Source organism: Chroicocephalus ridibundus, unplaced genomic scaffold (genome assembly GCF_963924245.1).
Source record: "Chroicocephalus ridibundus unplaced genomic scaffold, bChrRid1.1 SCAFFOLD_92, whole genome shotgun sequence".
Lineage (NCBI taxonomy): Eukaryota > Metazoa > Chordata > Aves > Charadriiformes > Laridae > Chroicocephalus > Chroicocephalus ridibundus.
Window position 1 is genome coordinate 159,585 of NW_026961708.1, and position 14,452 is coordinate 174,036.

The 14,452-nt window shown below is 52.7% G+C and overlaps 1 protein-coding gene across 1 annotated transcript; it reads left to right on the forward strand.

Annotated features, from left to right (window-relative positions):
• Positions 1-2,589: 2,589 nt before the first annotated feature.
• On the forward strand, positions 2,590-3,697 carry LOC134509613 (olfactory receptor 14J1-like; the record flags this gene model as incomplete). The annotated part of the gene is made up of 2 exons (XM_063322185.1): positions 2,590-3,477; positions 3,689-3,697. Coding segments are annotated over 2 exons (897 nt in total), but the record flags the coding sequence as incomplete, so codon positions are not given.
• Between the last annotated feature and the right edge of the window lie 10,755 nt (positions 3,698-14,452).

Below are 14,452 nucleotides of genomic sequence, written 5' to 3' on the forward strand. Positions count from 1 at the left end.
TCCCACAGCATTCTCCTGGAGAAACTGGCTGCCCATGGCTTGGACAGGTGTACGCTTTGCTGGGTAAAAACCAGGGCGATGGCCAGGCCCAACGAGTGGTGGTGAATGGAATTCAATCCAGTTGGCAGCTGGTCACAGGTGGTGTTCCCCAGGGCTCGGTATCGGGCCAGTTCTCTTTAATGTCTTTATCAATGATTTGGACGAGGGGATTGAGTGCACCCTCAGTAAGTGTGCAGACGACACCAAGTTGGGTGGGATTGTCGACCTGCTTGAGGGTAGGATGGCTCCAGAGGCAGACCTGGGCAGGCTGTACCGATGGGCCGAGGCACCTCAAGGCCAAGTGCCAGGTCCCGCACCTGGGTCACAACAACCCCATGCAGCGATACAGGCTGGGGGAGGAGTGTCTGGAGAGCTGCCTGGCAAAAAAGGACCTGGGGGTGTCAGTTGACAGCTGGCTGGATGTGAGCCAGCAGCATGCCCAGCGTGGCTGAGAAGGACAATAGCATCCTGGCCTGTATCAGGAATAACGTGGCCGGCAGGACTCGAGAGGCTGAGGGCCCTGGGCTCAGTGGTGCAGAGACTGAGGACAGTACAGGAGTAGCCTGAGTGTGCTTGAGGGCTGCTGGTGGAGCCGGTGGAGCTTTCCTTTGTAGTGGAAAACAGCATGAGAAAGAAATAATGCCCCAATGTACAGCTGGGGAGGTGCAGACTGGACACCAGGAGAAAGAAATGTCATTCCAAGGGCAGTGCTGTGGTGCAACACGCCACCCAGAAAGAGTCTGGATCAGCCCAAGGCTTTGTGTTTCAGGGAAGAGCCAGGGAGGATGGAGAGATCTCAGCAAAGGAAGGTGGCAGCAAGGTGGGGCAGCCGGGTGGATGACTGCAGCCTGCAGGGAAAGAGGCAGAGGTGATGGGACACCATAGGACAGCCTGTGGTGGAGATGACACAGGGATGCAGCAAAGCTGAAAGGCCCCTAACAGAGTCAACCTCTTCATGTCTTGGGCTATGGCTGTTGTCTCTGCCACTGATGCCCACGAGGAGTCAAGTTATCCTTCCAGCACTGGGGTCTCATTGCCTCCTCGTCCATACTTCAGAGCCTGGGAGGTGTCATATCATAGTGCTGTCCTTGGCATTGCACATCTCCACACCACACTGTGCCAGGAAGAGCCCTGAGGAAGGAGTGAGGGACAGGATCTCCCTTCCTGGGGGCTGGGGGTCAGGCCTTGGCCCTTTGGGTGATGGAGTCAGGCCTTGGCCCTTTGCACTAATGAAACACATCCAGGGTTACTCAGCACCAGAGCCACCTTCACCTTGCTTTTCTTGACCTGTCATCACTGCCTCCAGTTTCTGCTCTAACTGGACCCTGGGGACAACGTCTCAGTGGTGTCCCTCAGTGGGACCCATTAACACTCCAAGAAACTTTGGAGTTTGAACCTGACTTTGACTTCTTGAGAGGTTTTTTCAGCTTCCTCTCAGTGTCTGAGGTTCGTGGACTCAGCATCAAACCCACCAGAGGGGTCATTAAAACTCCTTGGGCTGGTGCTCTGCGTCTGAGCTGGGCTGGGCTCCTGGGATGGAGGGAGCTCATGGCAAGCGGGCAGTGCCTCAGAGAGACAGCTCTGCCCAGGAGCAGCTCCTCTGCCAAGCGCAGCAGGGCTGAGGGCAGTGCCTGGGTGTCTCAGGGAGGTGAGCGAGGCGGAGAGAGAGCTTAAAGGTGTCAGGATTGGGAGGATGACTGAGAGCTCACTGGAGGAGAAATCCTTGCAGCCCTTGGCACGGTAAGCCTCTGGGTGCAGGGCACTGCAGGTGGAGTTCCTGGAGGCATCTCCTAAAGCTGGCACAGCCACAGCTTATGGGATCTGTAAGGAGGCGGAGGGGGAGGAAGGGTCTTGTTATGAAATGTGAATAGCCGTGAAGCCAGGGTGTGCAGGCAGGGGTGCCCAGGGCTGTCCTTGAGCAGGGTCCCTGCATCCCGTGGGTCTGTGTGCCGGGGCAGGGACTCTGCCGGCTGCCAGGGTCAGCTCTCAGCCTGCCCCGGGAGACCCCCACGGGCATGTGGGGAGAAGCTTTGGAGAAAGAGCAACCGCTGGCAGGGGAGGGTCCTGCTGTTGAGAGGGTGCTGCGTGGGTGAGGGCTGCTCACAGCTGCAGATCACTGCAGGACGTTCCCTGGAGATTTTTCAAGAAGCACAGCACGGCAGGGGCTACCTGCAAGGGAAGGATCCTGTTCTTCCAATCTTCTACTCCGGGTTGTCTGGGTGGGCGATGGGACAGAGAAATTCATCTCTCGGTTGAGGAGGGGGCACTGAAATTCCAAATCTGTTTCTCTTAGAAGTGAATAATCCAGGGAGGATTGGAAATCAACAACTGAATCTCTGCCCCTGCAATGATACTGCCCCCGGCAGCACAAAGCTGATCTCACAAAAAGATATGAACGAAATTATTCTGAGGAAAGAGAAGTCATTTGGGGGAAAATTTTGGGAAATGGAATAGGATGGGCCCAAAGAAGTCTGCCTTAACTTGCCAAGGTCTTCTCCTCTTTCAACAGTCCCTCATGCCCAGAGTGAACAAATGTCCAATGGCAGCTCCATCACCCAGTTCCTCCTCCTGCCATTGGCAGACACACGGGAGCTGCAGCTCTTGCACTTCGGGCTCTTCCTGGGCACCTACCTGGCTGCCCTCCTGGCCAACGGCCTCATCATCACCACCATCGCCTGTGACCACCACCTCCACACCCCCATGTACTTCTTCCTCCTCAACCTCGCCCTCCTTGACCTGGGCTCCATCTCCACCACTGTCCCCAAAGCCATGGCCAATTCTCTCTGGGACACCAGGGCCATCTCCTATGCAGGATGTGTTGCACAGGTCTTTTTCTTTGTTTTCTGTGCTGCAACAGAGGTTTATCTTCTCACTGTCATGTCCTATGACCGCTACGTTGCCATCTGCAAACCCCTGCACTATGGGACCCTCCTGGGCAGCAGAGCTTGTGTCCACATGGCAGCAGCTGCCTGGGGCACTGGGTTTCTCAATGCTCTCCTGCACACGGCCAGTACATTTTCCCTACCCCTCTGCCAGGGTAATGCTGTGGGCCAGTTCTTCTGTGAAATCCCCCAAATCCTCAAGCTCTCCTGTTCAGACTACTACTTCAGGGAAGCTGGGCTTCTTGTGGTTGGTGCCTGTTTAGGCTTTGGATGTTTTGTTTTCATTGTGCTGTCCTATGTGCAGATCTTCAGGACCGTGCTGAGGATTCCCTCTGAGCAGGGACGGCACAAAGCCTTTTCCACGTGCCTCCCTCACCTGGCCGTGGTCTCCCTGTTTGTCAGCACAGGCATTTTTGCTTACCTGAAGCCCCTCTCCATCTCCTCCACAGTTCTAAATCTGGTGGTGGCAGTGCTGTACTCAGTGGTGCCTCCAGCAGTGAACCCCGTCATCTACAGCGTGAGGAACCAGGAGCTCAAGGATGCCCTAAGGAAACTGGCTCAATGGAAGTTCTTTTTCCAATAATAACCTGTCTCCCTTCTCCGCAAGTTTCCTAGACTTTATGTTAGGCAATAAGCTTGCTTTTTTCTCTTGCAATAATCCTGCTTATATATAATTTTCCGGGTTTGTACTACTCGTCTTGAGGTTTGATCCAGTTGTTTCTGACCCTTGCACAACACTGTGTCAAAGGTGACCTGTCTAATAGCAGCTCTTCAGTAAAAAGGCATCTCCCAGGTGCAGTGCCTGGAGGCTAGGTGCTTCCTCCAAAGGTGCTGCCAATAAAACGTCCAAGGAACGGGTCTTTCAAAGAGTCTCTTCTCCCTGTGTTCTCCCTGTGTTTGGGGTTAAGCTCACTGTACTATTGGGTTCCGTTGGACCAAATGTTCTGGTTTTAAAGGCTCTCTTCTTGTGTCCACTGGTAGTGGAGATGGCGCATGAGCTCCTGATTAACTCCTCAGACTGCTTCATATGTGTCAGGACCTGCAGCATACAGCAGATTCTATGGAAATGAATTTGGATGTGTGAGGAGAGGATGGGGACTCGCCACGTGCCCTGAGCTGTGGGTGAATGAAGACACAGAAGGTGAAACGCCCACAGAGGTGAAGTCGCCCACAAGCAAAACACTAAATTGAGGTATGCACAAACAAGAACTCTGCAGTCCCCTGAAAGTCAGTGGGGACCCAGTAGGCATGGGAAAGGGAGAGGTGTGGGAGCTGCCTGAGGACCCCCAGGGCCAGGAGCGTCGTACTGTCCTGGGGAGTGGGGCTGATGGGAGCAGAGGAGGGGGCAAACTCAGTCAGGGTTGTGGGTTCACCTAAATAGGATAGCAGGAGGGGCAGAGAGTGACTAGCCTGTTTAAATTGTTCCCTTGGGGCCAGCACTGGCCTGGGGCTGATGGGGAGGCTGAGCTCCTTGTCTGCCCCACAGGAGCTGCTGTGCCCTTCAGAGGAGCTGGGGCTGGGGATGAGCGCCAAGAGCTCTGCAGCAACTGTGGTGGGCACTGCCATGGGACCAGCCCAGACTGGGCAGCTGTGCTTGGCTGGGCAGAGGAGGGGGCAAGGGGTCTGGGGAGAGCCGAGGAACAGCTGGGATGGGCTGGTAAAAGCCTGGGAGAGGAAAACATCAGTGTAGAGCTAAGTTGTGCAGGGCGTGGGCGCTCCAGGTGTGGCCTCACCAGAGCCGAGTAGAGGGGAAGGGTCACCTCCCTCCATCTGCCAGCAATGCTTTTCCTAAACAGCCCAGGAGGCTGTTGGCCTTTGCCACGGGGGTGCATTGCTGGCTCATGCTCAGCTGCTTGTCCTCCAGGACCCCAGGGTCCTTCTCTGCAGAGCCACTATCTAGCCAGTCAGCGCCCAGGACGATGTCCACTGTGTGGCTAGATCACAAGCTGTCCTCCCCCAGGGACTTTCTCAGCAGCACCTTGGCCTTCTTGGAGATGAGCTCCACCTCTGTCACAGGTCCCACAGAGCTTCAGAGAAACCTGGGACAGCAAACCCCTCTCCTGCCAGGGCTGCGCAGCCAAGGCCTGTTTCTCTCTGGCCTCAGGGACTGCAGCTTCTACTCTAGTTATGGGAACCCCATTCATCACTTTATGTCCACCTGACATCCACTCCAGCATGCCTCTCCAGGTTTTCTGGTAGGACGTGCGGCTTGTGGGGGACCCACACTGGAGCAGTCCGTGCCTGAAGGACTGTACCCCGTGGAAAGGATCCACGCTGGAGCAGTTTGTGGAGAACTGCAGTCAGTGGGAAGGAGCCACATTTGGGGAAGCTCAGAAACGAAGTGTTATGAACTGACTGCAGCTCCCATTCCACAAACCCCTGTGCCACTTGGGGCAAAGGTAGAAGAGTTAGGAATGAAGTTGAGCCTGGGAAGAAGGGAGGGAGGGGGGAAGGTGTTTTTAGTTGTGTTTTATTTCTCACTGTCATTTTTAATTAATTTCCCCAAGTTGGGTCTGTTTTGCACATGACAGCAACCGGTAAATTAAAAACATGGTGAGAGTTCCCCTCACACAAAAGTGCAGTTATTTCATCATGAAGGCAATTAGATTGGCAAGGCATGATTTCATAAAATCATAGAATGGTTTTAGTTGGAAGGGACCTTAAAGATCATCTAGTTCACACACCCCTGCCCTGGGCAGGGACACCTCCCACCAGCCCAGGCTGCTCCAAGCCCCGTCCAGCCTGGCCTTGAACCCCTCCAGGGATGGGGCAGCCACAGCTTCTCTGGGCAACTGGGCCAGGGGCTCACCACCCTCAGAGTGAAGTTTCTTCCTGATATCTAATCTAAATCTACCCTCTTCCAGTTTGAAACCATTACCCCTCGTCCTATCAATTCATGCCCTTGTAAAAAGTCCCTCTCCAGCTTTCGTGTAGGCCCACTTCAGATACTGGAAGGCTGCTATAAGGTCTCCACACAGCCTTCTCTTCTCCAGGCTGAACAACCCCAGTTCCAACAGGTCCATGTCCTTCCTATGTTGAGGACTCCAGAGCTGGACGCAGTACTTCAGGTGGGGTCTCACCAGAGCATGTAGAGGGGCAGAATCCCCCGCCTCCCCCTGCTGGCCACGCTTTTTACGCAGCCCAGGATGCAGATGGCTCTCAGGGCTGCGAGTGCACATCACTGGCTCATGTTGAGCTTCTCATCCACCAGCACCCCCAAGTCTTTCTCCTCAGGGCTGCTCTCAAGCCATTCTCCACACAACCTGTATTTGTGCTTGGGATTGTCCCGACCCGTGTGCAGGACCTTGCACTTGGCCTGGTTGAACTTCATGAGGTTTACACAGGTCCATCTCTCAAGCCTGTCAAGCTCCCCCTGGATGGCATCCCTTCCCTCCAGCTTGTCAACTGCTCCACACAGCTTGGTGTCATCAGTGGCCTTGCTGAGGGTGCACTCAATCCCAATGTTCATGTTGCCAACAAAGATGTTAAATAGCACTGGTTCCAGTACTAACCCCTGAGGAACACCACTGGTCACTGCTCACCACTTGGACATCGAGCCATTGACTGCAACCCTTTGAGTGCAACCATCTAGCCAGATTTTTGTCCAACAAGTGGTTCATTGGTCAAACCCATGTTTTTCCAATTTAGAGACCAGGATGTCATGCGGGACAATGTCAAATGTTTTGCACAAGTCCAGGCAGATGATGTTAGTTGCTCTTCCCTTATCCACCAATGCTATAACCCGGTCATTGAAGGCCATCAAATTTGCCAGACACAATTTGTTCTTGGTGAAGCCATGTTGGCTGTAACAAATCACCTCCTTATTTTGCAGGTGCCTTAGCATAGTTTCCAAGATGATCTGCTCCGTGATTTGCCAGGCACAGAGGTGAGACTGACTGGCCTGTAGTTGCCTGGATCTTCCTTTTTTCCCTTTTTGAAAATCAGCTTTCTTGTTGTCCTTGATGCCTCTGGCCAGATTTGACTTTATCTGGGCTTTAGTTTCCTAACGTGATCCATGGCTGCTTAGACACTTTCTCTGTATTCCTCCCAGCCTACCTGTCCTTGCTTCCACCTTCTGTAGGCTGCTTTTTTCTTTGATTTACCCATGGTGAGTCCATGCTGATGGTTCTTAGCACAGCTGCCAAATGGGCCACACAGTCTGAGGCACAAGTGGAGCTGGTCCTCCCAAAAGAGGAAGAGCTGGTCAGAGATGTGAAGACCAGTCTCAGCCTTGGCTGTAGTGACCATAAAATTGTGGTCTCCCAGATCTCCAGGGAAACAGGGAAGGAGAGCAGCAGAGCACAGACCCTGGACAGGAGGGAAGGAGGCCTACTGAGGGCACTGGCAGGTGGGCTCCCATGGAAACAGTGACAGGGCCCTGAAAACATCCACAGGCCTTCATGGCCCTGACCAGCTTCACCTGGGGCCTCCACCCCCACCTCTGTCCATCAGCCCAGGAGTCCCTTTAAGCCCAGGCCTGAGGTTCAGCCCCAGCTTGATCTATGCTGTAGGTGTAAAGGTCTCCAGACACAGCCTTGCCTGTCCATGGACCTTGTTGGTTTGGTCTTGCAGGCTGACTTCCCAGCTTGATTCTTTACCTGGTGTACCATGAAATAACTGACATTCACTGAACGGCCCTCTGAGTGCCAGACCCCAGCTAATTCACAGAGGCCTAGGGCCTTTCTGCTTGCTTTCTCCATATCACTTGATCAGGTTTTGGGAGGAGAGGAAGAAAAGCACTTGAGGTTTCTGGGTGCCAATGACTGAAAGTGGGAAGCAGAACCATCCCATGTGAAATGATTTAAAGGCTAGGCTAGTTCAACACTCTTATTTTCAACTCCTTTCTTGGCCCTGAAAACCTCCCTGTGGGGACAGACCGGCTGGTATGAGGTCCCCGAGACCTTCCCTTCTCCAGGCTAAACAAGGCCCTTCCCCTTCAGCCCCTAAGCATCTTGGTGGCCAACCGCTGAACTCGCTCCCAGCTATCAGAAACTTCCTTGCTGTGGTGGGTTGACTCTGGCCAATAGCCAACAGCCCAGCAGCCACACAGTCACTCACACTTTCTTCCCCCTTCCCAAGTGGGACAAGGAAGAAATAAAGTGTGAAAAGTTTGGGGTTGACACAATAAGAGTTTAATAAGTGAAGAGAAGAGATTAAGAAAACCTCAACAAGCGAAACACATGCCATCACTCACCACCTCCCACAAGTAAACTGATGGCCAGCCAGTCTCCAAGCAGCAGACTCCTTGAACAACAAAAACTTCACCGTCTTCTTCCTCTGTCTCAAGCCTTTATTGCTGAGCATGAGGTCATATGGTATGGAATATGCCTCTGGTCAGTTTGGATCGGCGGTCCTGGCTGGGTCCCCTTTCAACTTCTTTCTCACCTCCCACCTACTCACTGGAGGGAGCAGAGTGAGAACTAGAGAAGGCCTTGACACCGTGCAAGCTCTGTTCAGCAATACCCAAAACACTGGAGTATTATTAACACTGAGTTTTCTCAAGTCCCATGGGCATAGGAAACAGCCGTCCTCCGGGACTTCTTGTGGTCTGGTCCAGAAGAGAAGCCGTGCTGGGCTGGCCTTTTTCCTGTAGGAGAGTTAGACCTGCAGCCCATGGAGGACCCTGGTGGAGCAGGCTCCTGGCAGGACCTGCTGCCCAAGGAGAGGAGCCCATGCTGGAGCAGGTTTTGCAGCAGGACCTGTGGCCTGTGGGGGACCCACACTGCAGCAGTCCATGCCTGAAGGACTGTACCCCGTGGAAAGGATCCACGCTGGAGCAGTTTGTGGAGAACTGCAGTCAGTGGGAAGGAGCCACATTTGGGGAAGCTCAGAAACGAAGTGTTATGAACTGACTGCAACTCCCATTCCACAAACCCCTGTGCCACTTGGGGCAAAGGCAGAAGAGTTAGGAATGAAGTTGAGCCTGGGAAGAAGGGAGGGAGGGGGGAAGGTGTTTTTAGTTGTGTTTTCTTTCTCACTGTCCTATTCTGTTACAATCAATTGGAAATAAATTTAACGAATTTTCCCAAGTTGGGCCTGTTTTGCCTGTGTTGAGAATAGGTAAATTAACTGGTAAACAAACGATCCTCCCAATTTATTGCTATTGACAAACGTGGCGAGAGTTGCCCTCATGCACAAAGGCAGTTACTTCATCGTGAAGTCAATCAGGTTGGCGAGGCATGATTTATCCTTGGTAAGTCCATGCTGATGGGTTTTGGACACATTCTGTTGTTGGTGCCCAGAAATACCACCCAAAAGGACTCGAACTGATGGCCCTCTCCTCACCGATGTGAGCCTGTGCAGCCTGGGGTTCCCTGGGTTGCACTTTTGGATTCTTCCAAAGACGGGTGCACCACTTGCTTGTCCTCTCTCACAAGAGACCTCTGCCAATCCCATGACCTCTCAGAAAGGACATTCCGAAGAAATATTGATCTTCCCTGTGACACCATTACAACTATTCTCCCTGTTACACAGTGCAGTCAGTTTCTCTGATTGTTCATATACTTGTCCTGATACAGTGACCATTTCTAAAGTCACCTTTTCAGATCCAGACTGTCTAGGCAAAGGCCCTTTCCATAATTCTTCAGTTTTCTTCTCCATTTACTCTTTGTTCATTCAGATACCTCTCACCTATGCTGCTGCTTTCACCTTCAGAGACTGAACAGCTTGACTATCTTTCAACAGTCTAATTGTCTCCTTATCCAGATCTTTAATTATGTTTATATCTATCTTTTTTTATCTAACTACCTAAAATATTTCTCCTAAGATTATCCCTTGTAGAAAAGCAACCTCATTAGTGGTAGCTTGTACTTAGCGTGTGATTACAGAATACGATTTATTATTTATGAAAACCGATTGTGCTTTACTTCTCTGAAGAATGGGAAAAACTCTCCTGTGCCTGAGTGCAGCCATGTCTCTAAGGAGCTCAGGTGGGAGATGGTGCAATGGAGCTGTAACCTCCAGCTGCAGAGATCAGTGGAGAAGTCTGGTGCAAGGAGCAGTGATGTAAGTCCCAGGTGGGCAATGTCAGAAATGGGGAGGTTGGGGAGGTGAGGAGCAAGGCTGTCCATGCAGCGATGGACGTCAAGGGACTACTTTTCCTTTCTGCCCAGACTTCCTGAGGAAACACTCTGCATCAGTATCAATCAGAGAATGCTTCTATCACCTCTTCTTTAAAGTGAAAAGTAATAAAATATATCCTTCAACATAAAAGATGCATCTTTGAAATCTTCCTACTTAATTACTCTATGAAACCTCTCTAATTAGCTGTACAAGTCTTGAAGACTTGAAGAAAATTACAAAAGGAGAAATACCTTGTTAAGGCTTTCTGTCTTTTAATGAGCCCCATGGTGTATTTGCTGCTGAGTCCATAGACCTCAGATAAGGAGAGAAGGTTGAACAGAGTGCTCAAGAAATCAGAAGCCAAACTCAAAGTACCTGGAAGCATTAATGAGCCCCACTGAGGGCCATGCCTGACAAAGCCTCCCCAGGGACTCGTTAGAGCAGATAGCTGGAGGCTGTGATTGCAGGTGGGCAAAGGCAGAGTGCAGGTGGCTGGAAAGCTGAAGAAACCCTTGGTTTGTTTGATGCAGCAGAAAGGCCAAGCCCTCAGCCCCAGGCCCTGGCAAGGCAGATCCTGTCCCTCACTTGTGGCCCAGGGCTCTTCCTGGGACAGAGGGATGTGAGGGGGAGCAATGACAGGTGTAGGAAAATTCTGTGACACCTCCTGGCCTCCCAGAGAAGGGGCGAGTATGAAACAGAGTCCTGAGGCTCAAAAGAACCACAGACGCATAGAATCAATTATGTTGGAAAGGATCTTTAACATCATTGAGTCCAACTGTAAACCTAACACTGCCAGGTCCACCACTAAACCACACCCCTGCATGCCACATCTTGTGGTGCTCTGCTCTCCCCCTTCCCTGCCCCTCTGGCTCCTGCTCAAGCCATAACCATCAGTGGGAGTTGTGATGAGTTGCACCTGGACTTTGGGGGATGGCTGGTAACAGTCAAAGCACTGTCTGGAGTGGGGGCCTAGATATTTTGCTCCCATGCAAATATGACGATAGGTCAATTCTCTCACTCCATAAACAGTGGACAGCCCAAGAGCCCTTTGAGCTCTCCTGCACGGCAGCGCCTGCACGACAGGGTCTCCCCTTGAGCGGGGACGCTCACTTGAGGTTCTTCTCCTCGAGGCTGAGAGATTCCTTGCCGCAACAGATTCTCGGTGAGTGACTAATAGAGTGCTAAACTTTGAAATCTTAGCTAAGTGATGTAAAGGATTGATTGCGCATATATAACCCTTCAGACATAAACCATTAACCAAGGCTGGGACTAGGATTGGATCCAGCCACACCCAGACTCCTCTCTGAGAAGGAGTTTAGAAAGCCAGGGGGTCCTTTCTGAACCTCGTGACTCAACGGGAGGGTCTCCCTGAGAGCTTGTCTGACCCTGGCCTCTATGCAGTAAATAATCAGGTGTACCTTGTCATCGAATCTCGTAAAACACTGTCGCATTCACTGCTAACTTTGTTAAATCACTGTTTTCTATTAATAAATATTTCACTATTCATGACCAGGCACCTTGGCTCTGTCGGATGCCTTACCAGTGAGCCCAGAAACCTCAAGCCAGGGAAGAGAAATGCTGAGACATTTCACTGCTGAGAAAGTAAAAGCTGGCAGAAGCCTTGGGACCATTAGTGTGGACGTCCCACCACCTACAGAAGAGTCCAGAAAGTTTCCAGGAAGAAGAGACCTCCGAGGCACCTAACACAGCCACAAGCCTCATCCTGCCCCAAAAAGGTATGCAGAAGGAAATGACTTCACACACACAGACCCCAGTTGTGAGCCTGCTGATGGACAATCATGTGCCCAGGCCGCAGTGATCCCACAAGCAACCTCTAGCTGCTGGCATGTTCCATAGGTGCTGGCGTGTTCCATACTGTGTGTTGCATTCATACCCATGCTGCTGGCATGTCCCGTACTTGGGACCTCACAAGAACCAAGGCCGGTCATCACCCCTCTGCTGGCCTAAGGGGTGCTCTGGAACACAGGGCTTCAAACACCTCTGACCTTGCTCATGGTCTCTCAGGTCCTCAGGCAGCAGCACCCTCACAACTGGCATTCAGGCCATACGCCTGCTGCGGGGCTATCAAGGACTCAGGCAGAAGTGACCTCCCAAGCACCGAGCTCATCCATGAGGCTGGTGCTGGCCTATCGGGCACTCACAGCAGTGACCTCCAAAGCAGTATCAGAGAGATCTGCCTGTTTCTGGTCTATCAGAGATTCTGGCAGCACTGACCTCATAACCAACATCCACACCATGTGCCTGCTGCTGGCCTGTCAGGTACTCATGGAGAAAGAACCTCGTAGGCACCGAACCCAGCCTTGAGCCTGGGGTTGGCCTGCCACCTGCAGAGACAGGGGTGACCCCAAAATGAGCATCCAAAGCAGATGCCCGCTGTTATAGCAGCAGTGACCTCACAATCAACATGCCAGACCTTGGCCTGCTGCTGGACTGGGGTTCTCAGGCAGAAGGGACCTCACAAGCATCTACTCTAATCATAAAGCCTTTTGCTGGACTGCCATGTCCTCACAGAATCATGTAGATTGAAAGGGATCTTTGGAGATCATCTAGATCAATCCCATCACGTAAGAAGATGTCGAGGCTGGTTTTAAGTATCTCCACGAATGGACACTCCACAGCCTCTCAGGGCAGCCTGTGCCAGGGTCATGCGCCCTTGATGCCGAAACATGTTTTCTTGAGTTCAGTTGGAATTTCTTGGTTTTGAGGATTGGGGCCTAGCACATAAGCCCTGTGTGGGGACGGTGAGGGACATGGGCTTCTTCTTCAACCTGGTGAACCTCCTCCAGTGAGGGTCATCATCCAAAAGGGATAACCTCACTCGAAGTATGGGGGAGAGATGGGTGGGACAGGATAGATATAAACACATGGAAGGATTTTGCTGAAGAGATTATTAGCCTGCTGAAAGACCAGGGCATTCTTCCAACTGCCTGAAGCTCAAAGCAGCACCTGGGTAGTTTAGAGGGATGTGACTGAGCGAGGAGTAAGTGACGGGGAAACTGGAGAGCAATGGGGAGGCTGGCCCTGCTGCCCCAGTAATGGTTCGATGGGCCCACCATGCTGGAACTGCATGGGACAGGTGTGCTCGAGGGTGGGGAGACATCCCCCCGGCAAAGTGCCCTGGCAGCCCTCAGGGCTCTGTCCCCCTCAGCCCGCCTGTTTTGGTGGCCTCCCCCAGTGCCTGGGCCACAGATGGTCTGTGTCCCCTCAGTGCCAGCCCCTCTCCCCAGGCCAGCTCAGGAGTCCTGGTCCAGGCACAGAGCAGCCTGTCCAGAGTGGGGGCCTGCAGAAAGAGGTTTCTCCTTCTCAAGGATTCCTCCCTGCAAGCACAGAAATGCTCCCTTGCTCTTCTCCAGGGACACCCCTTCTCCCCAGAGAGCCTTTCCCCAGGTGAGCGTGTCCAGGCTGGCCTGGCTGGACATTCCTGGTTCCCACTGCGTGCTCCCTGCAGGGCCCTGAGCTGGTGTTTCTGCTCTGCAGAGGGAGGGGGCTGTGGTGCCCTGAGGCCATGGGGTGACCCTGCACTGGCCATGCTGGTCGGGGTGAGGAGCAGAACTTGCCAGAAAGGGATCACTGCTGCTAAGCCCCCTTCCATCTTCCCTCATTGCTCAGTAGCCAAGGACAGGGCTTGGCAGGACCAAGGGGTGTCTTCAGTTTCACAAAGGGCAGGGAAGGGCTGCACTAGATCAATCCCGCAGGGTTTCCAGGACAGTGGACTGAACCATTGTTTAGTCTTATGTCCCTTTGGCCTGCTGCCTCCTGGCATTGCAGGGGCCTCGTTAGCCCATGGGCTCTTCAGGTTCACCTTTCCTTCAAGGACACTCCACCTTGGATGGTCAGTCATTTTATGAGGTGCCACTCGTTGCTCACCCAGACTCACATGCTTTTCTGGGAGATCCCCTGAGCTCTGCTGGCAACTCCAAGTTCCTCTCTAGGACAGCATTGGCCATCAGCCGCACCACAAGTGGGACAGTACCAGGAAGGACAATCAAAAGCCATTTGCAGTCTTCTTGGACATGTGCCACCAATATCTTCATCAAAGATCTGAATGAGGGGATTGAGTGCACCCTCAGTAAGTTTGCGGATGACACCAAGCTAGGTGGGAGTGTTGATCTGCTGGAGGGTAGGAAGGCTCTACAGAGGGACCTGGACAGGCTGGATCCATGGGCCAAGGCCAACTGTACGAGGTGTAATAAGGCCAAGTGCCAGGTCCTGCATTTCGGTCACAACAATCCCAAGCAACACTACAGGCTTGGGGCAGAGTGGCTGGAAAGCTGCTCGGCAGAAAAGGACCTGGGGGTGCTGGTGGACGGCCAGCTTAACATGAGCCAGCAGTGTGCCCAGGTGGCCAAGAAGGCCAACAGCATTCTGGCTTGTATCAGGAACAGCGTGGCCAGCAGGAGCAGGGAAGTGATGGTGCCTCTGTACTGGGCACTGGTGAGGCCTCACCT